Source organism: Coffea eugenioides, chromosome 8, assembly GCF_003713205.1.
Source record: "Coffea eugenioides isolate CCC68of chromosome 8, Ceug_1.0, whole genome shotgun sequence".
NCBI lineage: Eukaryota > Viridiplantae > Streptophyta > Magnoliopsida > Gentianales > Rubiaceae > Coffea > Coffea eugenioides.
Genome location: NC_040042.1, coordinates 47,040,957 through 47,064,571, shown reverse-complemented (window position 1 = coordinate 47,064,571; position 23,615 = coordinate 47,040,957). Strand labels below are relative to the sequence as shown.

Here is a 23,615-nt window from a genome sequence, read left to right as displayed (position 1 = left end):
ATTTGCTCAAGAATCGTAGGTTGGATGTTGTAGTTGCCTACGCGCAGGTGTACGTACTTGACATGGATGCACGAATCGAAATTGAATTGACTGGACGGTATCATTGGTCATTGTGAAAGATTTACCGATTATTACTAACTGTTATGATGCAGAAGATTGACTTAGCACAGTATTACGATCGTGCTTTTGCTCAAAAGAAAATGAAGAAGAAGAAAATCTAAGAGGTTTGTCAACGCCATTTCAACATTTGAGACCGTAGGACCAGAAATTTTACATTTATTTTTCTAGCTGCTAAAAGACACAGGTTACAGTGCAATCATATGAACTTTGTTTCTTTTTCTTTTTTTTTTTCTTTGGAAAAAAAACAAACTCCCAGAAAGGTGCCAAGAAGTTTGAAAAGAATGAAAGGACGTGAAAAGTGCAAATTGAGTCACCCGATAATCTTAGCAAGATTTTGCAATCTTGTTCGATAAGTTAGTAGAGTAGTACTCAGGTCAGGATGAGTACTGCGCATCGGAAGTTGTTGGATGAGTCAGATTGCGAATTTTTGGATGGTGAAATCTGAAGCGATTGAATTTGGGTAACACAAACTTACGAATAAATGATGAGAAATATGATCCGGTTTTAGATAGGATGACGGCCGGCCACAGACAAGACATCTCGCTTACATGTTTGATAAAAGCTGTCGGAGAGATGATGATCATCATCGGATGAATGCCTTAATTTGGATTTTCATTTGCCAAAAGTTAAAGATCATAAACTAAATTTTGACTTGTCAATGCATTCCAAAATCCAAATACTACGTACATAAATACAGCAACTACAGAAGCAACGATCCAATTTCCATCAGCAGATAGATGAGAGGTATAAACCGCTGACTCATGTTCCTCGATAAACCTTCTTCATGATCATATACGTTTGAATCGGGCATTGGCAATTGCCTGGTGAGATTTTTATGCACTAATACATCCAAGCATGTGTGCATGTTCTTCCTAGCTAGGAGCATAATATGCCTGTTGAAATCTGAGAGTCAATCAGGGTTACAGCTAATTGCAAGAAAGCTGTCAAGAGTGGCCGCCGCTGCGTGCAGCTCTGTTTCCTTGCGGATCGGGGCGAAGGGCACTGATCCAAGAAGGTCCAACGTCTAAAACCTTAGGGGAACATCCATAATTTGTCATGATAGAAGAAGGGGAATGTTGTACATACAGCACCAAACAATATAAGCTTCCAAGAGATTTGGGTCCCCATCTAGGCCATATCCCAAATCTCCATCCAGTCTGACAATCTTGACTTGAGCACTCCCTTACCAACACCAACACCTTAAGCCTCGAATCCTTTCTTTTCACGTCCCGTACACGCAATTTAGTTTCTTTGTTTTTTTTTGATCCAACGGCGACATTATTTTACTCCTATTCCTATTCTAACCTCTTTGAGAGGGAGGTTCAATTGAATCAAATGAAAGAATCGATAGGTGTTGAATCACCAGCGAATCAGATAAGTGCACCACTTACTCGTACGAATTTTTGAAGAAGTCACCTATAGTGTCACAATAATACGTGGCAAAATTGAAACCCTTAAACTTCCACCCATGGCATCCATCCGTATATGCAATTTAGTTAATTGGAACATGCTTGTGATTTGCATTACGACTCATCATAGCATCACTTTTTTACTTAATTTCTCTCTCTCTGCCAATCTCACCCCTTTGATAGATTGTCAAAATTGATGTTCTAATATATTGATGACTATAAGATATCCAATAATCCCAACTTTTGGGGCCACCACCAACCGATCATGATCTTTTGTTAACACCAATGATCAATATGCTCTGATCAATGCAGGTTAAACAACAGACCTGAAACTTTGCTGCTTCTTCATTGCCATAGACATGTAAATTACTCCAGTTGTTAGCGCCAGTCATGGCTATGCTAAGGAGAGGCAATAGGGGGCCTTACACAGTAAGTAACCAACTGAAGTTAATTATTGGGCAGGGGAAGATGATTAGAAAAAGCTCCCAGAAACAAAATTCAGACCCACAACTGACTGCAGACTTAAAGCTGCTCCTCTTAGCATCACCACTGGTCACCACTGCCCTTTTTATTTCACGTATTGGCTATCGAAAAAAGAGAATAATGTATATAATTATGTCTCCTACAAACACCACACGCGTCATCATGACCGTCAAGAACCAAGTCAACGGCGTCCCAAAAGTTCTCTCCGTTTAACTTTTCTCCTTCAATTTCATTCCCATGCATGGTTGAAAGATTGAGCTTTTGTTTTGTAATGTTACATAGAGATTCTTTCTCCGTCTTTCTCAGATATCAAATTAATTGAATGAACCCAGGCTCCAGAAAGATACAAAACTTTATGCTTCGGAGTGAATTTAGTTTAAGTTGCTGAAGATGCACAGTACTTCCCTTTTCCTAGTGTTGAAATGGTTCTTAATTGTTGCGTACCAAAAGCTAAACGGTTGCGGAACTTTAGCTGATTTCAAAAGAAGGGAGCAACTAGTATATAATTTGAAAGCTGTAAAGATACAGCAAAATCCATCCGCACATCTCTGTTTACTCTTATTAATTGGAGCCGTGTTGAAGGCTGCGGCAAAGTGAAAAAGAAAATAATAATAGTTTTTTTAACCCAGGCTCGGTACTTAAATCACACGTTTGATGTTTCCATGTTGGTCAAGATTTAAGTAACAATCACTCAAAGATTAGTTTGAAGAAAAGGAATAGATGGAGAAATTAAAAATTAAAGCAAAAATTTATAAAATGTGATAGGTGACAAATGCAATATTTCTAAAGTTCCGGGGCGACTGCGACTTCTGGTCACCGCATCCTTCCGCCATTGTTGGCTAGTGGGCCGGTGGCTCCAAACAACAAAGAAAAAGAAAAAGAAAAGAATTGCTCTAAGTCAAGACAGACGGACGGAAATATAATTCCTCAAAATGAAATACAGACGTACTTCAATAATGTCTTTTGATTCCACTAAAACGCATAAATGACCAAATCCTTAAGGGTCCATTTTTACCTTCTTTTCGGTTGAAATATAGGCTTTATTAATTCCCCTTTTTCTTGCACCGCAAATGGTACTTATGATCTGCTCGGGATTACTTCTCTTTGAACTCTTTTTTTTTGTTTTTTTACAAGTTCTTTTAGTACATATTTCAATTAGTTTTCTATTGTACTTTGCATGTAGTATTTTTGTCGTAAAGTTTTTTTTTATCAAATAGCTAAAGTTTAGATTCCATAACTTTGAGGCTCTGAACTCTAATTCTTTTTTCCTGTCCTTACTTCTTAAATTTCACGTCAAAAAGTTTTTAAAAAAAATGCATGTAGTATAATGCAATTTTCTTTAAATAAGGTAGTACAGTACTAGTAATGGTTTTGGTCGCATTTTAATTAGCAAAAGTTGGGTAGCCTTTGCAATCTCTTCATGGAAGGACGGCAACTCCTTAGGTCGGCCCATTCAACGTCCTGCAAAACAAAGTGGACCCCAGCCGTGGAGATTAGTGTCAGCAGAGAAGCCCACGCTGCTTTTATCTTTTATTTTTTTCTTTTCATAAAGGGCAGGCATAATAAAATAACGGTGACGTGCTGGACAGCATAGGGTGCAAGTTTTACTTAAAAAAAAAAAAAAAAAAAGTTGGCTCAAAATATTTACCCAAAATTGAAAAAAATTGGCTCAAAATGAGATTTTTTCCATGGAGTCAAAATCGATTATGACTGAAATGAACAGTTTGTGTCTAGTAGGGGCACCAAGTGTTCCTGTTTTGGGATGGTGTCACGAATTAGGTAAGCCTTTAATTAATGTATCTAAACACTACTATAGTCCCAATTGGAGCCAGGTCCATTACTAGAGACCGGCTACCCTACTACATTATTATTTTCCTTTTTTTTTTTTTTACTTTGTGCATGGGTATAGGACAAGCTCGCAAAATATTGGAGTGGGCATTATAAATTTCAAATGATAGTAAATTATTTAGAATGATCTACTGTATGCGATACAAAAATGTGATTAGGAACATAAGAAAATTGATTGAAAAATTTGTTTGTAATACAACTAAATACTATTTTTTTATAAATAATGTCAATCACCTTTATTCACTGTTGAATTGAGGAAACTTTGCTTCAATGAAAGAAAAAGTTAAACTTTTGTAAATAATTAACCACCTCATCCCATCACTTATAATGAATTATTCGAATTGTCTAGGAATTAGGAGAGGGTCTTAGAGTTTACTTTGCTGTCAGATCAAATCCTATGTGCAACAGTTACAAATAAAAAGGCTCTGGGTGAGGTGGAAGGGAAAAGGGGGCCCCCGGGGTTAGAGTTGGTGGTAGTAGTCCAGTTGGGTGAGTATCACCACCAAGGTTCAAATCTCGGGTACCGCTGTCAGTAATGCTGGGCAAGCCTCTCCCGACCCCAGGAAATTAGTCGGATCGTACGGTAACCGTTCCATAGGCTCGGATACCCATGAGTAGACCAAAAAAAAAAAAAAGGTGGAAGGGAAAAGGACGTGGAGAGGGTGAGAGGTAAAAACAAAAGATGCCCAATAGAAGAATTTTTTATTTTTTATTTTTTATTTTTTGCTAATATCCTACTATGTTATTTTTTTTTCTTTTGTCCGGCTACGTTGTGTCATGTCGCTGTCTCAAAATAAATGTGGAAATCCAGCGCACCGCCACTGCCGGGAAGAGTTGGGTAAATGCCTAAATGGAGGGGAATGGCGGGCGGCAATTTCGACAAGTGAATAGTTGTCAGTGATAAGATAGGCAACTACGGCGCGCCGGGAGCGGGGGAGGGGTCCTAATCTAGGGCTGCCACCTACGTCTCATAGGTGTCTGAATATGCCATTTTATTGGTAGGAATCACAAAAGGTTCATTGTTGTTGCTGCTTTGGCACTTGAGTTATCTTGTGGATATTTTGGTCCACTTCATCTGTTTGCACTTTGGAGTATTAATTTCTGCATTTGGGCTTGGACTGTGAGCGCCTTAGCTTGGTTCAAGTCCTTCTTACACTGGCTCATTGTTTGCTGCCCTTCATAGTACCATGGGCCAAAGTTCCTTTTCAACCCCTGTCTAAGTATGCTGCCATCCTTAGTAACATGGGCCAAATCTTATACTAACCGCCAACCTGGGCTCCACACCACCCAGGTTTGGAGAAAATTGTCCTATGTTGTTTTTTAATACATGATTTGTCAACTCCTCTGCTAGGGCTATCAATAGGGCTGGATCGGCCCAAACTTAGCCTGTTCACCTCAAAAGAAAAAGGGGCTGAGCCGAACTTAAGGCCCAATAAAAATGTAAGCTGAACTTGGGCCTCTATTATAAGATCAACCCGAATGAAACGTGATCTAATATTATATATTATTATTATTTATATATTTGATATGTAATTTGATATGTTATATATATTTCGAATGTATTAAGTATGAATTTCACGTATATTAGTCCAAAACTCAAGACCCGAAACCTGAATATCTTACTAACTAGGTGAGTTAAACTTGGGCTTGTTCAAGCCCGGTTCAGGTGGCCTGATTAACAACTCTACTCTTATTTTAACTCATACTAGATGAGGATCCAAGAAATAGTGGAGAGAGAAAAGATTTCAGCTCTAAACCAAAAGGGTGTATAATTATATATCATTTAAAATTGACTACAGGTGCATAAGTCTGCATCTTTCCCTCTAGAGACAACAGTTATCTTATTGTTTGGATTGCTATTATCTGGAGTTTTTTTTGTAGAAAAATATATTATAATAATTTGATATACGTGAGATAAAAAAGTGATCGGAAAATGTATTCATGGGAAATGACGTATTTTTTTTTTAAATGACTTTCTAAACAAGGCCAAATCGATTGATAGTATTAATCAAACCATGTTGAAAAAACCCAATCCATCGTAAATGTTGAACAATTACCTAGTTCATGGCTTATGCCTAGGCATGAGTTATATAACTTACTCTATAAATAAATATTAACAACATGTAGCATAACTTGAGAGGATTAGTTACCAAAATCTCTCATAATGTCTCTACTGCCTCTAGGAGTTATGACCCAAGAGAGTTTAGCAGGCTCTCTACCCTTGAGTTAGAAAAGTGTTTAAGTACTTTCACATCAATCAGAAGCAGCCCAAAAGAAGGTCTTAAGGCTGAAAGAAAGGAAATCCTAACCAGTCTACATTAATGTCACGTCCTCCACTTTATCGTGCTTTTCTCATATATGCCCTTGTTTTTTTTTTTTGGTGTACTGAGGAACTTAATCATTCATCAAAAAATGCGGTACACTCATTTCTCAATTTCTCATGCTTATACCTATTTCATCAAGCACATACATTGCAAGACACAACTATTGATTACCGTTCAATATGTCTCTTCTTTTTGGGTTAATTACGCTTAATTTTCTTTCTACACCTCAACATCATGAAAAGATTAATGGAAATTATTATTAAGTGCTAAATACGAGATTTAGATCGTACGTAATGACTTCCACTTGCAAGTTGCGGTTTTTTAATTTTTTTTGGGTGGGTGGTGGGGTTTAAATCACTTTCTAAGTATCAAGCTCCATAGCGTACTGTAGTCGGTTCAGTAGTGTTCAGGAGAGAGTTAGTACTGTCACAACTGTAACTGAGACGGACATTTGAACACAGGCACGTGCACTCTGCAACTTGAGCAAGTTGAGGTTTATAATGCCTTTGCCACTTTTGACTTTACTTCGCGCCCACCTTATCTGTTGCTTATCCACTGGGAGAACTTCGTAGGGTACACTTCATATTACTTTTGGTACTTGGTTTAATTTTTCTCCATAAACCAACAAGATGAATTCTCTCTCCACCGTGTGGTTATTTTAATTGAATTGACCTTTGGTGATTTGGTGGAGCATCAGCATTCGAACACCTTGTGGAGTTTCCCAAACATGTAGCCTTTTAGGTGCTCAAGATCCAATCAGATTCAAGGGCTGCTATACTGATGATGAATCATTCCTGGCCTATAATTGGAATGTTGTCTCCCCATCCCATAAAACACATCACATCTACTAGTACAATGTTGCTGCCAGCCAAATTGCTGGGACTTTTTTTCATCTTTTTCTTTTTTGGGGTTAACATGGAATGGAAGGATGGTTTTGTCATGTTGTAAATTTTGAACTATCCTCTCTATCGTATTTTCCTGTGCACAGCTCGTCACTGAAAACAGAGTACATTCCCCGAACCCTAGTCCCTTTTCTGCTTAATTTGATTGATTTTTTATTTGACAGGGTGATGTGAGCTGACCCTTTGTAATTCAATGATAGGAAAGCAAACCCTTTCAGTGTCCTGCTTAGAAGTTGAGGGGTTCTTGATTCTTTGTCGTCGGTGATTTGAAGAGGAGATAGTTTGAGGTGAGGATCGTGTCAGTATTATTTTTTGCTTTCCCGAAGGATATTATCTGATTAATTTTGCTTAATTTGAGATAAATTTTCCTAATTAGAACAAGTTTAAATAGTTGCGGTTTTTTATTTTTATTTATTTTTATGTGCGCTTAGTTCTGCTGATTCCCTAGTAATCTGTATTCATTTGTTGAAGCTACTCATTTGCTGCATTATTGAGACTCAAGAGCTTTGTTTTGATTTAGCTCCTCCCCCAAAGTATTCAAACACCAGCGCAGAAGAGAAAAACATCCCTGGGAGGGAACTCCTTTCATCAGTCATCGTTGTCCATTTGCATACTTTCAAATTTTTCCATTTCTCTTCTGTTTTTGTTTTTCCCTGATTTATTGCCTCCTTGGACTTGGTTAGCTGGAGATGTAGTTGGGATAAATGCCTTGATCCCGGGGCCTTTCCCATACCAACCTTGGCTCTACTGTGTCAATATTCGCGTTGAGTTTATGTCGGTCATAGTTTAGTTTGCATTTTATAGTTGTAAAACACAGAGCACTCGAAGTAGACTGACAAGTTTCCACACCTTAGTGGTTGTGCTTTCTGAATTTTCCTTCCTTTTGAAGCTTCTCTGTGATGTTTCATCATTATACTTCTCTAATCCCTGCTTAGGGTTGCATGATTCAGTGTCTGTGCTTATACAAGCACTGTCATTATGTTAGATAGTGTTAGAATTGCTGATCGGTTCATGACTGAAGAATATTGCTCTGATATACAGTATGCTTAGATTTCCTTTTCTAAGAATTTGCTTAGATTTGCTGTGATCAATTCAAACATCATTAACTTTTGGCCTTCTCTTCTTTGAGCTGCCCAGCAATAGCAGCATTAGATGCTACTAAAGCATTACTTATTCTTTTCATTAACTGTTAATTTTACATTTCCAGAAATCAAGTGATACTAAAATGGTCCTTTAGGATACCATATTGAGAGTGGGAAGGAAAGGAAACTGCTGCAACGCAACAATAGTATGCCTTTGGAAACAATTTGCTTTTCTTTTCCACTTCTTTCACAAACACAATTTATTGCCCTCACTTAAAGGTCTGAATCTGGACGGACACTGATTCCATGCTGCCAAATTGACCCTGAATATCTTTTTGATGCATTTTGACTTATGAACTGTCTTTGTCTTAGATTCCAATTGAAAAAACAAGCTGACATTATGAAACTTTGTGCCCCATGCTTTAAGTCGGCCATAGGGTTAAGTTTTTTGGCATAATTTTTAAATTGCTGGACGATGGTTTAGACGTCAGGAGTTAAATCCACAAAAGTAGACTCTGTATTTGCTCAAACGAGACTTTGGGGGCTGGGGGTTACCTTCCAGGTTTAGCTATTCCTGTCAAGGACTTTTAGCTCCAGATCTCTAGTTTCATTCTAAAATCCTTCTTCATCTTCTATTTTTTTTGGGGGGTATATATAGTCATTTGGTATAAGTAGATTCTGTAATTTTGACGTATCAAATACCTTTCTTCATATCTAGTTTTTAAAGTTCTCTTTCCCTGCCAATTGCCATCATTGGTCATTGAGATTCATGGGTGGCGATTTAAATTGGTGTATAGGTATTTAACCCCATTTCCCCCCTTTCAAACAAATGGAGATCATTTAAGTTTTTCTTGTTCAGAACTGTGTTAGGACTGGCATTTACTTGTTAGCCAAGTTTGATCTGCAATCATTCCTTTTGTTAGAGGAATCAATTTATTACTTCTTGTACATCTCAAGAACTTGGACTCTTGGATCATGATTTTGGCTTAAGCAATGAAGCCTGAGCATATAACAGAAAATTTGATTCATTAGTGGACTCTTCCACTAATCTGATCTTAAAATACCCTCAATTTGTCTGAATAGTCTTAGTAGTCGCCTATTTTTGCTCCATCTGATAATTTATCCAAGGATGAAAATGGCGCTACTGTTGAATTTGTGAGCTCCTATTTGAAATCTTTGCAAGTTATTTTACTTTTATGTTGTGTAAACAAGTTTTGGTGGAAGCTTCATCTCTAGTAGTTCAGCTTTAAATTTGGTGCTGTCTTCCTCCCTCGACTGACTAAGGAGTTTATACTTGATATATATTGATTATTCTGCTTTCTACATTCAATTAAATTTCTTTTCCTTCTTATTTTCATTGACCTTCTTACCTGCTACAGTTCAGTACTGGTATGGACACAGTGGCGTAAAGATGCCATTTGCTCTGCTCCTGCAACGCTTATGGGTGAGCACGCATGGAGCTACTCATTTAAGCTTGGCGACCAAAGCACTTGTGATGTCATCATATGCCTGAGAAACAAGGAAGGCAGGCACGAAGCTTTCCATGCACATTCCTCCATTTTAAAAAACAAAAGCAAATTTTTCGCAAACAAGCTCTCCCAACCAAATTCCAGTGCCCAGATAGAGATCCAGTGCACAGAGTCTGATTATGATCATTATGTTGAACTTGTGAAGCGTCTTTATTGTCCCAGAGATTTACTTTTGGACTCGTGGGATTCTGTTCGATCTGTTATTGGGGTCCTTCAGGTGGCTGTTTTACTGAACTGCGAAGAGATCACGGAGAGCTGCATCCAGTACCTGGAGGCTGTTCCTTGGGAAGACAAGGAAGAGGAAGAGATTGTTAAAATAGCACTAAAGCTAGGCCCACTAGCAATGCCAATTTTGGCCAGGATTGAACCGGTAGATGTCAATGCAACGAAGAAGGTGTTCATCTCCGCCGTTCGCTTTGCCACTTCTACTGCTGGCCCTTGTCCTCCGCTGTTCGGAGATGAGCTCAAGACCTCTGCCCAAGAACAAATTGATTACATGCTAGGTGATGATGAGGGTGTGCCCTTAATTACAGGTGATGATGAGGTGAAAGTGGAAGCCAGAAGCGGTCTGTCCAAGCTTTGTTCTTATTTCAAGAGCAACGTGTCTTCGCTGCTTCTGGAGTCTGAAACCACATACGAGTCAGCAGAGAAAAGAGTAATGCAAAGTCTGTCCGATCTAGAGTGGATGTTCAATGTGCTTCCCAAGATGGATTTGATGAAAGATTTTGTTGGTAACTGGGTAGACATATCAGATAATATACTGGTCGTCGTTGAAGATAAGAAGCTTGATTCTGCATTCTGGGGTCTGAAAGTGAAGCTAATAGAAGTCACGGCAAAAGTATTGGAAGCAGTCGGATATGGAAACGTGATTCTTCCAGCACAATGTCGGGTACATTTGCTAAAGACATGGCTTCCGTACATACGGAAGATGAAGGCCCTTTTAGATTCCATGGCCGACAAGGAGACCGAGTTCCCATACAAGTTGGATGAAGATCTGTGCCAGAGCATTGAGGGAGCCATGGTCTCATTGATTTTGGCATTGCCATCAAGTGATCAAGCTGACATCCTTGTGGACTGGATGAGCGCTGAGCAGTTAAGGTATCCTGATCTGAGCGAGGCTTTTGAGGTCTGGTGTTATCGAACCAAGTCAGCAAAGAGAAGATTGGTGGAGGGCTTGGGCAATGTTGGCAAAACCACCCTCAGCCTTTAAGTTTAACTCATCTAAGCCTAAATTTTTTGTTGCATGATTAGATTAAATTTTGATGTAGGTGGTGGAAAAGAAGCCTCCACTTTATGCATTTTTTGGTTGATGCATGGTTTCATAGATGGATTTTTTTTTTTTTTTTTGCTGGTTGGGCTTCATGTCTTACTTTCTGGAAAAATTCCAGTGGTAAGTTTTGATATAACAAATTTGTTTTCAGTTCCTGGTAATTTCCTGCAATGCATGATGATGCCTTCTAAGTTCCACCCAATGCGAGGAAAAGAAGGGGCCAAAAAAACCAAAAAAAAAAAATGAGGCAAATTTCTTTGAATATTGTTAAAAAGAAGAAAGAAAAGTCGAAAAAGTGTGGCTGAATAAGGACCTTCATCTGCCCTCACGTGAATGGGCTGGTGGTTGGCGCCTCCTCCTCGGGAACGTCAGGTCCTGGGGTCGAACCTCCGCAGTAACATCAGTTCCGCCGTGCATTTAACGTGCTAGGTCTGATTGGGGCGTCGGGCCGGGCCGGAGTGGGATTAGTCGGGCCGCCTTTACGGAATTGACCCGGACACCCACTTCGTCGACAAAAAAAAAAAAAATAAGGACCTTCATCTGAATGAATAAATGAGAACAGGGGGCTACAATTTTTTTCCTTTTTTTAAATCTAAGGCACCCTCATTTCTCCTTTTTGCACAATAGTCCCTACCAAGTTAGAGGTGTCAAATAAAACCATTTAACTAATTTTACCCATACCCGCCCATTAATAATTGAATATGGGTATATTAAATTTTTATATATGGATATAAATGGGTTACCCAATTATACCCATTTATTAAATGGGTATAATTGGGTAACCCATCTAACCCATTTAACCCATTTAACTTACATTCCCAAACCTTTTGTATTTCTCGGGGTGAAAAAGAGCTGGCACCACCTCACCCAACCCCAACTTCCAGACTTTTTCTTTGACCGACAATTAACCCCGTCAAATCACCCATTTCCTTCCCTTCATTTCGTCTTTTCTACTTAACCAAATGCTTCTTAACTTTGACAAAAAAAAAAAAGCTTCTTAACCATGGGGAAAAAAAAAAGGCTGTCAAAAATTATTTAATTTTTTTCTTTTTTTTTATAAAGAAAAGGTATTGAATTTAAAACTTCCTACTCATAATCTCTTCCTATGTTCCAATCAAATCCTCCCTGCCCTGTTCAAAATTATTTGCATTTGGAGTTGGATTGCATGTTTGTTGCTAGTCTAGCATAGATCATTGCGGACTGTTTTTCCTTTGAATTTCGGGGATCAGGTTAGAAACTTGCACCACTTACATTATATGTCCACTTCAACTTTCATCGAAAACAAGTAAGTAATATTATTGAAAGTGTGTCCAAAAAATAAAAATCACAAATACTAGGGGTTCAAAGTTTTGGATTAAATTTTTTTGTTAACTTTCATATTATTTAGTCCAAAATTTTAGATTCTCATTGTTCAATTATTAAATAATATGTAATTTTGCGACATGGCATGCGGATGGAAAAAAAATTGATAATTAGACTTATTTGGCATAATAAGTAAATATTTAAAATTAATGATGGGTGTAAAATGGTATAAATTGATAATTTAGTTTAAAAATGAATTTATATGAGCTTGTAAAAATTTAGAATAAATGGGTTATAAATGGATAATTGGGTTACCCAACTCATTTTTTGACTTACCCATTTATACCCATCTAATTAAATGGATATAAATGGGTTGACTCACTTATACCCATTACCCATTTTACCCAACCCAAACCCGCCCAAATCACCCATCTTGCCACCTCTACTACCAAGTACCAAGTACCACCACATGCACATGCAGGGACCGATTAGCAAAAGGTAATTGCTTAGTGGAAGACAATTGTACTATATAATTGTTGTTTCAGAAATCCAATCCTCATTAGTTTTTGTTTCATTTACCTTCGCGGGTACCTATTCTAACTATTTAAAAAAGTTAAAACCTTGCGACCCGGTTTGACCCATTATTATCAGAAGAATAAATAAATAATTTAAATTATAAAACTAATGTACTACTTAGAGTTTAGGGTTTAAATTTAAGTAAATATGATGGGTATCTAATTTATATTACAAGAATACGAAATAAGATTGTAGCGTAAGGGTAAAATGAATTTTTTTTTATGTATTATAGATAATTGTTATACCTTTTTTATTTTTTTAAAAAAAGTAGCACAAAAAAATGAGCACATAATTTATTAAATTAAATTAAATATGTTAAGAAGATAACAAACTAATTTATTAGCGAACAATAACGTAATTATCGATCTCTGCATCTTTTACCCTCAAAATTATTTTGAGGTGTGGTGGAGCAGCAAAATTTCTTCTAATTAGTAGTAGGACAATAAAAGGTGAGCAACCAAATGGCGAGAAGTATAAGAAATATTTCATGGCATCCTCCAGCCGGTGGCGCGTCTGCTAATTTGGCGGAAGGCTGCGTCTCTTGTTTGTTTTAGCGCTCATTGCTCCCGCGACGAAGACTATGATTCTGTAGTTGTTGCAGTAGTACAAGTCATAAGATTAAAGTACAGGCTGTCCTGTCACCGTTAGGCCACCGACCGGGATGGACGCCGCCTCAACTACGGAGCTCCCGGACCAGGAATGAGGCTTGAGGTTTAAGGGAGCCATATTTGTCTGTGTTATTTCACTTTATTTACACACATTGATTTGCTTGCATCATTAAGACATTTTTCAACCACCTTTTTATTTCACATACATCATATCAAAAAAGTACTATAATATTTTTTCATAAAATTATTTCAAATAATTTACGATCCAAACACAATCATGTCATAAAGTGAGGAAGGAAGCAGCCGAGGTAGGTAACAACTGGGTACGCCATTCATCATTTCTGCCAAATCCAATCTTTTTGACCAACAACATTAATATTATTATTGTCTTAGGTACTTGATACACCTTTGGTCCGTTACAAACAATCGGTTGGCACCGCGTGGATTTTTTTTTATTTATAATTTTGGGTGGTTTAGGGTAGAGGTGGCAAATCAACCCACTTAATTAAATTTACCCATACCCGTCCATGAATAGATGGGTATGGGTATCTTAAATTTTTATATATGGGTATAAATGGGTTACTCAATAATACCCATTTAATAAATGGGTTATTAAATGGGTTACTTAATAAATGGGTATTATTGGGTAACCCATCAAACCCAATTAACCCATTTAGAATTCTCTTCCCCCCAATCTCTTCTTTTCCCCCACCCATTTTTTTTTCAAATTTTTTATTTTGTCATGATGTTAACTACTTTTTTTTTCATTATTTTCATTATTATTATTATTATTATTTGTTGGTTTTATCTTATTATTTTATTTTCTGTTAGTTTGTTAACTTGCTCATTTTTCAGCATTACTCATTTATGATAAATTTTAGCCTATTTTCTTATCTTTCTAAAATGAAATTTTAAATTTATATATGAAAAAAATGTTAGGGGTTCAAAATTTTTGGATTAAGTTTTTATATTAATTTTTATAGTACTTAGTTTAAAATTTTATATTCTTATTATTCAATTATTAAATAATAGGTAATTTTGTGACATAGAGTATAAATGAAAAAAAATTGGTAATTAAGTTTATTGAACATTATAAATAAATATTTAAAACTAATGATGGGTACAAAGAGTGGTATAAATTGATAACTTAGTTTGCAAAAATGAATTTAAATGAGTTTACAAAAAGTTAAAATAAATGAGTTATAAATGGGTAATTGGGTTACCCAATTCATTTTTTGACTTACCCATTTATATCCATCTAATTAAATGGGTATAAATGAGTTGACTCACTTATACCCATTACCCATTTTACCCAACCCAAACCCGCCCAAGTCACTCATTTTTTGACACCTCTAGTTTAGGGTATGACATGACAATGGTGGCATATTTAAATCTTACCATTTGTCCCCAAAAAAAAAATTACAAATTTTTTTCTAAAAACTACAATCTTATTGAGTTTTGTTATGCATGTTTTGATTCGGTTAGTAAAATGTTTTATATTTTCGAGTAGTATATCTTTTCAAACAACTGCTCCTCAAACTTTTATGCTTCATAGTTTTCTTCATTTACTATATATTTTTTCTTTATTTCTTTTTCTTGGTCTTCATTTGATTGAAAGTAGATTGCCTTATTTTTCTTTTTTGGGATAAGGAAAAGAGAAAGGGTAACATAAAATAGTCTGGCTGGCCGGGTCCATTGCTAACAAACCAGAATATGCCTTTTTGCCTCCCAAACGCATTGATGATTTTTCTTTCCTTTCCTGCTTTTCCTTCTCCGTCCCTTTTATCCTTCTTCATCGGTACAGATTTAACCACCAGATAGCCTTAGTCCTTTCCTTGGGTATCGTCATTATTATATCTGTTATACGCAGCAGCAAAATCTGGGCTCATAAAGATATACTCCCTACTGGGTTCTTATCATATAGCCCCACAAATTTATGCATATTGAAGAAAACAGTTTTTCATTTGTCGTCATTGATAAAAGATTATAGAGGGGAGCTCAGGAGGAAAAGGTTGTTTGAAAATTAAATTGAAGGGTTGCTCAATAAGTCGGACTACTGGCACAGAGGAATAGTACTGGGAGAAGATGGCAAATTTGTACGTGAAAGCTGTGCCCCCGACGGATCTGAACAGGAATACGGAGTGGTTCACGTATCCAGGGGTGTGGACCACTTATATATTGATCCTATTCTTCTCTTGGTTGATGGTTCTCTCCGTCTTCGGCTGTTCTCCCGGCATCGCCTGGTCTGTTGTCCACCTTTCCCATTCCCTCGTAAGCCGCCCATTTTCCATTACCTCTTTCTCTTGTTTTTCTCATTTCTCCTTTTTTATTTTCCCCTTATTGTCATTTTTTCTTTTCAGGGACACGTTTCTGAGTTTGGATGCTTTAATTGATCTGATTTATATTTTAGTATCCCCCCCCTCCCCCCGGCCCGGGGGGGCGGCCACTTTGTTTTGTTGCTGAATATGTTAAAGACTTAATTTTTTATCCTTGGTATTTCTTGGTTCTAGTCTGGTTATGGATTGTAACTAGAGGGCTAAACTTGGTTAGTCACAAAGATGAGATTTTGTTGGGGGGCTTCCAAAGGATAATATTTCTATTGGTTGGTCCACCTTGGTTTTAGATACATAAGCTGAATATTTGCCAGGGCAATATGATTATGGTTTGGATATTTGCATTTAAAGATTTTTCAACCTGTTGCATTTGATTTTAGTTTTGTGGAAATGGAGTTTTTTTTTTTCAAGGTATGTGATGAATTCTTTGCTCCTGTTGTTAACCAATTGCAACTGGTAGCAAGAGGGTAGGGTTAGTCAGAGGCCAAAATCAGTACCTACCTTATTCTTTGTTGGTTCGGAAGTTTTTAGCTTATTGCATTAAAGTTCTAACCCATCTCGAATACCAGGTGTATCAGTTGAATATGACCATATGACTTTTTGTCCTCAATTATTCGTGGCCTGGTATGAGGTTACCCCAGACTATCTGCTTTTATTCTTAATCAATTTAAAATGGATTCAATAATATGAACTTGGAAAATATTTGAATTCTATTTCTAATCGAATGTGCTAAGTAATGGATGAATCATGATGCCAATTCAACTTTGTATGTGACTATTACAAACTGCAATAGCAAATACAATATATTCTCTGCGGTTACTAGTTTAGGACCAATATCAGCGGCACGTGATCTTCCTGAAGTCCTACCTTGATAACTGGCTCAAATTTTTGTTTTCCTGAAGACCATGTATTTATTGCTTAGAACTTGTACCACATCACCTTTTACCTGATAGGATCTCTACCATTAGCATATGCTGACCTCATGTTATTGCACTTAAACTCAATAGCATGATTTCAACCTATCAGTTTGCTTGCCCATGCCTCTGTTACTATACAACTTGTCAGACTTGTCTAATTCACTTTGTAAATTATGTAGATGTATTTGTTCTCTTTTTCAGAAGCATCTTCTATGAGTGAAAAAAATGGAACTTCATCATAGGCTCACTTGTAAGGCGGCCGCCTATTGTGATGGAAGTTTGTAAATGCATCTGACACGATACCAGTATTGTTAGCTGAATGGTCCTTTAAAGTTTGATATTGCAGTGTCCACACACGTGTTGAGAATGCATTTGACAAGATAAGTGTTTTAAGTCACTGTTTTTTGTCTTGTGCAGATTACATATCACTGCTTTCATTGGAAGAAAGGAACACCATTTTCTGATGATCAGGGTATCTACAACAGGTTGACGTGGTGGGAGCAAATAGACAGTGGCAAGCAACTGACTCGCAATAGGAAATTCCTAACTGTTGTTCCCGTTGTATTGTAAGTAGTTTTCTTCCTTCATATTTTTCAGGTCATGTATCATTTAGATGATATATAATACCCTGAGCAAGCCATTTCTTTTTTTAGCAAGTCAAACTATTCTGTCATTCTCCAATACAATTACATTTATTTCAGAGGGAAATTAGAATGAGTGGCATTATTGTATACGTAATATAAGTCTTTTTTTTTTTTTTGTCTCAAGAGTCAAGGATGTTTCTGCCTAGCTTAATGAGTGGCATATATCACAATCTTGAAGCATGCAAACTCTTCTACTATTATGCTATTTAGGGGATCTAATTTCTGTATTATGCATCTCAGGCAATAAACGTTGTTAAAGTAAATTTAAGACTCTTGTTTTATTCTTGCTCAAGGTTCAATTCTTTCTGTTTAGAGCAGTTTGTGGCTAATTTGGGTAGTTCTTTTAGGCGGCACTGGCTAAATTTAGCTTTGATCTAGTAAACATTCCAACATGAAGGATTTTGCTTTCTGGTAATTTGGCAGAATCTGGGTGTCCACAATCCGTGGATGGATGTCTGGTATTAGTTTTTTCAGTTTCTAGATCCAGTACCAGGTTACTAGTGTTTGTTCTAGGCTTTATGTTTGGTACTTCCTTCCAGAGTTCGTTTTAATTTATTGAATGTTCTCCATTTGCATGCAACAGGTTGAGACTTGTTTGAATAGCTGTTCAGGGTCATAATTGTGGCCAGCCCTTTTTATGGAATCTTTGAAAACGTGAATGTTAAGCTAAATGACATTCTTATTGATTGCATGATGGATGATGCCCAAAACTTCTGCTCCTATTCCAATTTTTCTACTGAGAGTGCGGTGGGAAAGACCGAGTAATACTTCGAACAAGTCAAGCAGGCTTTTTCTTTTTTCCATTAGGCCATAATAGTCTATGTGCATAGGCAAGAAGCTTGTTAGAAACCTTATGCAGTGTGTTTCCACGAACTTTATTATTTCTCATGTCCTAAACCTTCGGTCAACTGCCCCCCTGGTGCCCCTCTCCATTCTTTTCTCAATCACGAATTTGTGCTAGGAATCTGATCGGGCTATGAAGAAGTCATTATTGAACAGTGGTTTACTGAAAATTTTACACTTCCACTTGCATGAGAATCGTGGTGGAGTTTATGCAATGAGATTCATTAGTTTTTAGTTTTCCAGCTTTTTCACCGTTTCCCTCTCCTGTAGCTAAATGGGAGGAATATGCTTTCTTGGCGTCGGTTGCTTAACATGTAGTGACTGTGTTTGCTGATGAGGCGAATTAAATTTGTTACGGTGGCAGGTACTTAATAGCTTCGCACACCACAGATTACCAACATCCAATGCTCTTATTCAACACGGTGGCAGTTTTCGTTCTGGTTGTTGCCAAGTTCCCCCATATGCACAAGGTTCGCATTTTTGGGATCAATGCTGATCAGTGACGATGAAAGAATGCCGTGCAAGTTCTTTTTTCAGTCGCAACGTTCTTGATTTTCGCATTCATTTAGCAGTAGTATATGTATAATGAACTTGTACAGCTCAAGTACGGGCAATGCTATCATACTTGGTGAAAGTTGGGACTTCTTCCTGGGGGATATTTGATAGTAGTGTTTTGATATTGATTTTTTTAACAAGCCAACTTGCTGAAATTTTTTCAGCTATGATAGTCTTTTCTGTATCCTTTTGTTAGAGGGGAGATATATAAATTCAATTCTGAGAGAGAGCTGAATGGTTAAAGGGTTTTTTTATTTATGCAGAGGGCGTCTGAAGTAATTGGATGGAGGTTGTTCGCAAAGATTCACTTCTTCCTCTGCTGTTGAATTGAAAGATTAGTTTAGATTTATCTTTTCTTCTTCTGTGTCTTCTTTCGCTGATGATACTTGGTAGACATGACAGGTGGTCAGAAGGAGTGGTTGTGCGGTTGTCAACTTGGCTGGCCCTTGTCGTCAGATTATATTAACTCCCGTGTACTGTACGCTCGTCACTTGTGAATTTTAAGGTGCATTTTGCTTTGGCAATTTTCCGCTTTGTGTTTGGCCGGAAGTAGAATATCACAACTGTATAGTTGTCAGAGCATCTTCTTGCATTTAAGTTTTATCATGTACACAACAACGTTAAAAAAAAAAAAAAAAAAAAATGTACACAACAACGTTAAAGAGTGGAGCTCCGACTTTTACACATTTCCGTGCTGCTGGCCAATGTTTAAAAGGAACTATGAGTTGTATATTTTGACTGGTCAAAAACAAACGGAGCTGCATTTATCAATTGTTGCACAAATTACCCGAAACAAAACATTAAAACCAAAAAAAAAAAAAGAGAAGAAGAGAAGAAGTAGAAGAGAGCTTTAAATAAATTTGCATAGGCAATAAATAATGGCTTTGGAACTTCCCAAACGGATTAAGAAAGAGAGAGCAAATGCTGGGAAGAATATGCAAAGGCAATTAATTATCTTCTAATTATTATTATTGTTTTTTTTTTTTGAAAACAATAAAAGGAAAGGAATTCCTATAATTCCTATAGGAATTATATAATTCCTATAATTCAAAACTTCACTTCACTTCTTTTTTTTTTTTTGTCGATACGATAGAATTCCTATAACCTAAACTAGCCTATTCTGGAAGGGAGGGAGGAGGAGACTCGACGCTGGTCAATGAAGACCGTCACATATTATTACAACTTTTTGTGAGAGACAAGATTCGAACCCTTGACCTCCCGCACCACCAAGCCTAAGAGGGCTTGGAATGACTTCAGAGTCTCCACCTCCATTGAGTAGTCAATATGGCGGTGCATGCGAAGAGAGAGAGAGAGAGAGAGCATTGGACATCAGCGGCGTGTGATTTAAGGAAAGTGGGAGGCAACAGCAAACAACAAAAAATAAATGGCCCCCATTCGCATTACCCCAAAACAAAAAAATTAGTATACATTTATGACAATTAGTACTCCTCTCTATCGATTAATTAATTTATTTATATTCAAACAATTATACAGCTCACTTCATTCACTAGTAGGTAGGGTAGGAGTAATCAATTGGATTTAATTTATTTATTGGATGGACGTTTTAGACTAGAGAGTCTGACTGTACTAGTATTAGATTAGATCTGGTCGATGGATTAAGGATTAAGTAGTAATTAAGTAGGATTAGTAGTAGTAGTAGTAGTGAGTGGGAAAGAGACTATTATTATTGTTATTATTAAAGTATTGTTGTTAGTATTAGAATAGGGGGCTATGATTATTCGCTTGCACACTGGCCGAGGGGAATGTTTGTGGGGGCTGGCCGCATGACTGAGTCGAGAAAAAGTGGGGAGTTAGTAGTAAGTAGGCTTCGTCGGATCTTTCTAAATCTTTCAAAGTTGAAAGAGAATATGACGACAGACACCGATGAATATGATCCTCCATTCATTCCAACCATTTTTTTTTTCTTTTTTTTGCTTCTCAATCTCAATGCGGCCAATGCACTCACTGGTATCAATTTCAAATCCTCCTTACCAGCTAAGTAAGATAACCATTGCCGACAAAACTGTTTTTGGGATTTACATATGCAACTTATATACTAGTAGGTGAACTTTTTACCTGCTGGTATACTGCGGATTACAGTACTACAAGTAGAAGAATGAGGATTAATTTCATAGTTTTGAAATGAATTACAGCTAAAGTGAAGAAATCATAATACTCCTACTGCCAATTCTTGATCTCAAAATTAGCCGTTGAATTAATAATCAATGGTTTCATATCTCTTAAATAATAGTAGCACTACTTAAAGGATGGATACATTTAAAATTACATTATTGTACTACTAATAAACTTTGGACTTCAGAAGTTTCGATTCAAGCAGTACAACAGATGCCAACCAAGATGAATAGTTAGTACGAAAAGGTGTGAAACTCCCATATATTTGTTCCCGAAAGTTTAAACAAATATACATGCCAAACACGGAACAAATAAAAGTAATGAAGAGCAAACCATATCTTCAATCCACAGATTCAGAAATTAATGCAAACTTGCAAGTTATACAGTAGTGTGTTATTTGCGAATTAAGCAAATGACTATCTTACACTGACTGCGTATCCTTTGCCTTTTTTCCTGGCTGGATGCATCAGATATTCGCAGACTCCTGACATCAATGAATGGCATCCTTGCATGCAGCTTCCCACTACATTTTGCCCCTTCTAAAATCTGGGCCGCCTAACTTTTCCATCTGTCATCAATGATCTTGCAGGTTAATTACCTTAATTGAACTAGTCTCAATTCTGAAGCCAACCTAAATATGAGCTCCAAATTCACACCACCACTCATTCAACAGTAAGGAGATAAATTCAAGGAGAGACTAAAGAAAGAAAGAACCCTTGTATTGTATGAGTTAGCTTTGAAGAATTCCAGAGAAATCAACCCACCACTAGATAGATACTTAACCAAAATCCCGAAAGTATTCAAACAAAATTTTCCAGAAAAAAGTGAAAGGAGGAGCTAGGGAAGGGGGGGGGGGGGTGTTCTGATTCCTTTCTCTCTTTCATCTTCTTTAATTACCAAGATCCTCCCCCTCCTCCTAGTACTCCAGTCCAATATCCAGTTGAATCAGCATGCTGTTCCCTATTTTGCTGATCGACGTCAGTTGAAGTAGTGCCTGAAACCTGTTTCAGATCTTCAAAAGGAAATAAAGGCCTCCCCCCACTTGACTCTTGCACACCGTGGAGGTTCACATAGCCCCCGCTACTTCCCAGCCCATCCAAAGAAAAGCTTAGAGATGGTTTAAATTCTGGCAGCTGAAACCCTCCGGAAGAAGAATAGACTACAGTGGGATCAGTTGTAATTGGCATTGGCACGAAGGAACTTAATCCCCTTATTGGTGTAATCCCAGTCAACAGCTCTAATGCTGAAAGGTGACATGAAGTCGTAGTTGAATTGCTAGAGGAAGAAGTCAAGTTTTCCTTGTTATTGTTATCAAAGTTGGGAACTTGGATGAGCTCAGTGATGGTCTTGAAGTCATGGGTGGATGAAAATCCCAAGTTGAGATCTTGGCCCTCATGGATCTTAGGGTTTTGATGTGAGGATGGTGGGATCAGATCAGGAAGCTTCTTCGATGATGACACTGATGAAGAAGAAGATGATGATGATCTTTTGTTCTTTCTTGAACCTCCTCCAACCGGGATGTTTCTCAAAGATCCACCTTCAGTCCAATATCTTCTACAGGTCTTGCAAAAGTATCTTGGCTGCGAAAGACTGTAGTTGTTGTAGTAACAGAACTTGGTGTTGGTTGAATTGCATCTCGGACAGTTCATAGCTTGCTCTTTTTGAGGCCTAACTTTCCTCTCTAGAGAAGAACCGGGCTTTGAGCATGATGTAGTACTACCATTAGGTACTACTATCTCTTCCATTGGTTTCACCACTATCTCCTGAAAAAAGAGAACAGGAAAGTGAAGAAAAAGACGTAAAGAATCCGACCATGTATAATATTTCCAACTACAAGGATTGATTAGATGAACATATCAGTACAGCAAGTAAAGTTTTTTTTTTTTCGAGTAAGAAGAAAGAAGATACAAACAGGAGACAAGAATACAATATGAGTCAGGAGCTTTATACTTCAAAAATCACAAAGATACAAATATGATCAGTAAGTATAGGGGGATTCAACCTGTGTTTCAACTTTTCTCATCAGGCAAAGGAAAAGTGCAAAACAAGCAAAAGCTTTGAAAGGACTTGATGAACAAGTGGGGACTTTTGCACTATCTTTCAACACCATCATCAAACATCAACCTTTGGAAAAGTTGTTACCATCCAATTAAAGGAGTTGCTTAACACATACTATTTTACAAGGACTAAACCAACACAGACAATAAACATGGAAGTAAGATCATAAAGATGCTCAGTGGAAGTAGCAGTAAAACAATTTTGATCTCTCTACCTGCGGCCATTGAGCAGTATCCATGGATGGATGAAAGGAGAATTAGGCAGAGAAGAAAGAGAGGAGGCAGTAGTTATTTTTCGGAGGAGGAAATCACCTGCTTTCTGGCAAGTTGATAGAAAAGCAGGAAAAGGAGTGTTTGAGATGTTTTGTGGACGTTCTGTGTGGGACTAGAGTGTAGACAGAGGTAATGGAGGGCCTTGTCAACATTCTTTTTCTATGTTTTGTAGTAGTTTTTATGACATTTTTATTTTGTCAGTGGAAGAATTTTCTGTTTCATGATACCATTAATTATAGTTTAATCGTGGGTAGTAGTGTTTAAACAGATATCCTGAGGTGGCCCTATCTTTCCTGACTGTAGTACTTGTGGGAAGTGGGAACTGGTGCTCGAGAAGGATAAATCAACTCTTAACCCAAAAAGAGGGAAGTTCATTAGAATTTTCTCATCTACCCTTTGATTGTGCT

General features: G+C 37.3%; 3 protein-coding genes across 4 annotated transcripts; 2 read left to right on the top strand and 1 right to left on the bottom strand.

Moving 5' to 3' along the window:
* Nucleotides 1–6,796: 6,796 nt before the first annotated feature.
* On the top strand, nucleotides 6,797–11,117 carry LOC113779763 (BTB/POZ domain-containing protein At3g05675-like). The gene is made up of 3 exons (XM_027325475.1): nucleotides 6,797–7,190; nucleotides 7,287–7,373; nucleotides 9,548–11,117. Exon 3 carries the CDS (start codon nucleotides 9,609–9,611, stop codon nucleotides 10,905–10,907), a length of 1,299 nt encoding a protein of 432 aa, XP_027181276.1. The 5' UTR covers nucleotides 6,797–7,190; nucleotides 7,287–7,373; nucleotides 9,548–9,608; the 3' UTR covers nucleotides 10,908–11,117.
* A 4,049-nt stretch (nucleotides 11,118–15,166) lies between these two features.
* LOC113781420 (ORM1-like protein 2) lies at nucleotides 15,167–19,269 on the top strand. Its single transcript, XM_027327355.1, has 3 exons — nucleotides 15,167–15,724; nucleotides 17,121–17,269; nucleotides 18,555–19,269. The coding sequence occupies exons 1-3, from the start codon at nucleotides 15,539–15,541 to the stop codon at nucleotides 18,691–18,693; spliced, it is 474 nt and encodes a 157-aa protein (XP_027183156.1). The 5' UTR covers nucleotides 15,167–15,538; the 3' UTR covers nucleotides 18,694–19,269.
* Nucleotides 19,270–21,111: 1,842 nt separating this feature from the next.
* Nucleotides 21,112–23,332, bottom strand: LOC113779954 (dof zinc finger protein DOF4.6). Of its 2 annotated transcripts, none has more exons than XM_027325754.1 (2): nucleotides 23,151–23,332; nucleotides 21,112–22,641 (listed from the first exon to the last, which is right to left on the bottom strand). In XM_027325754.1, exons 1-2 carry the CDS (start codon nucleotides 23,172–23,174, stop codon nucleotides 21,772–21,774), a joined length of 894 nt encoding a protein of 297 aa, XP_027181555.1. In that variant the 5' UTR covers nucleotides 23,175–23,332; the 3' UTR covers nucleotides 21,112–21,771. The 2 variants fall into 2 exon arrangements, with proteins under 2 accessions (XP_027181555.1, XP_027181554.1); XM_027325753.1 differs by lacking the exon at nucleotides 23,151–23,332 and adding an exon at nucleotides 22,881–23,088.
* Between the last annotated feature and the right edge of the window lie 283 nt (nucleotides 23,333–23,615).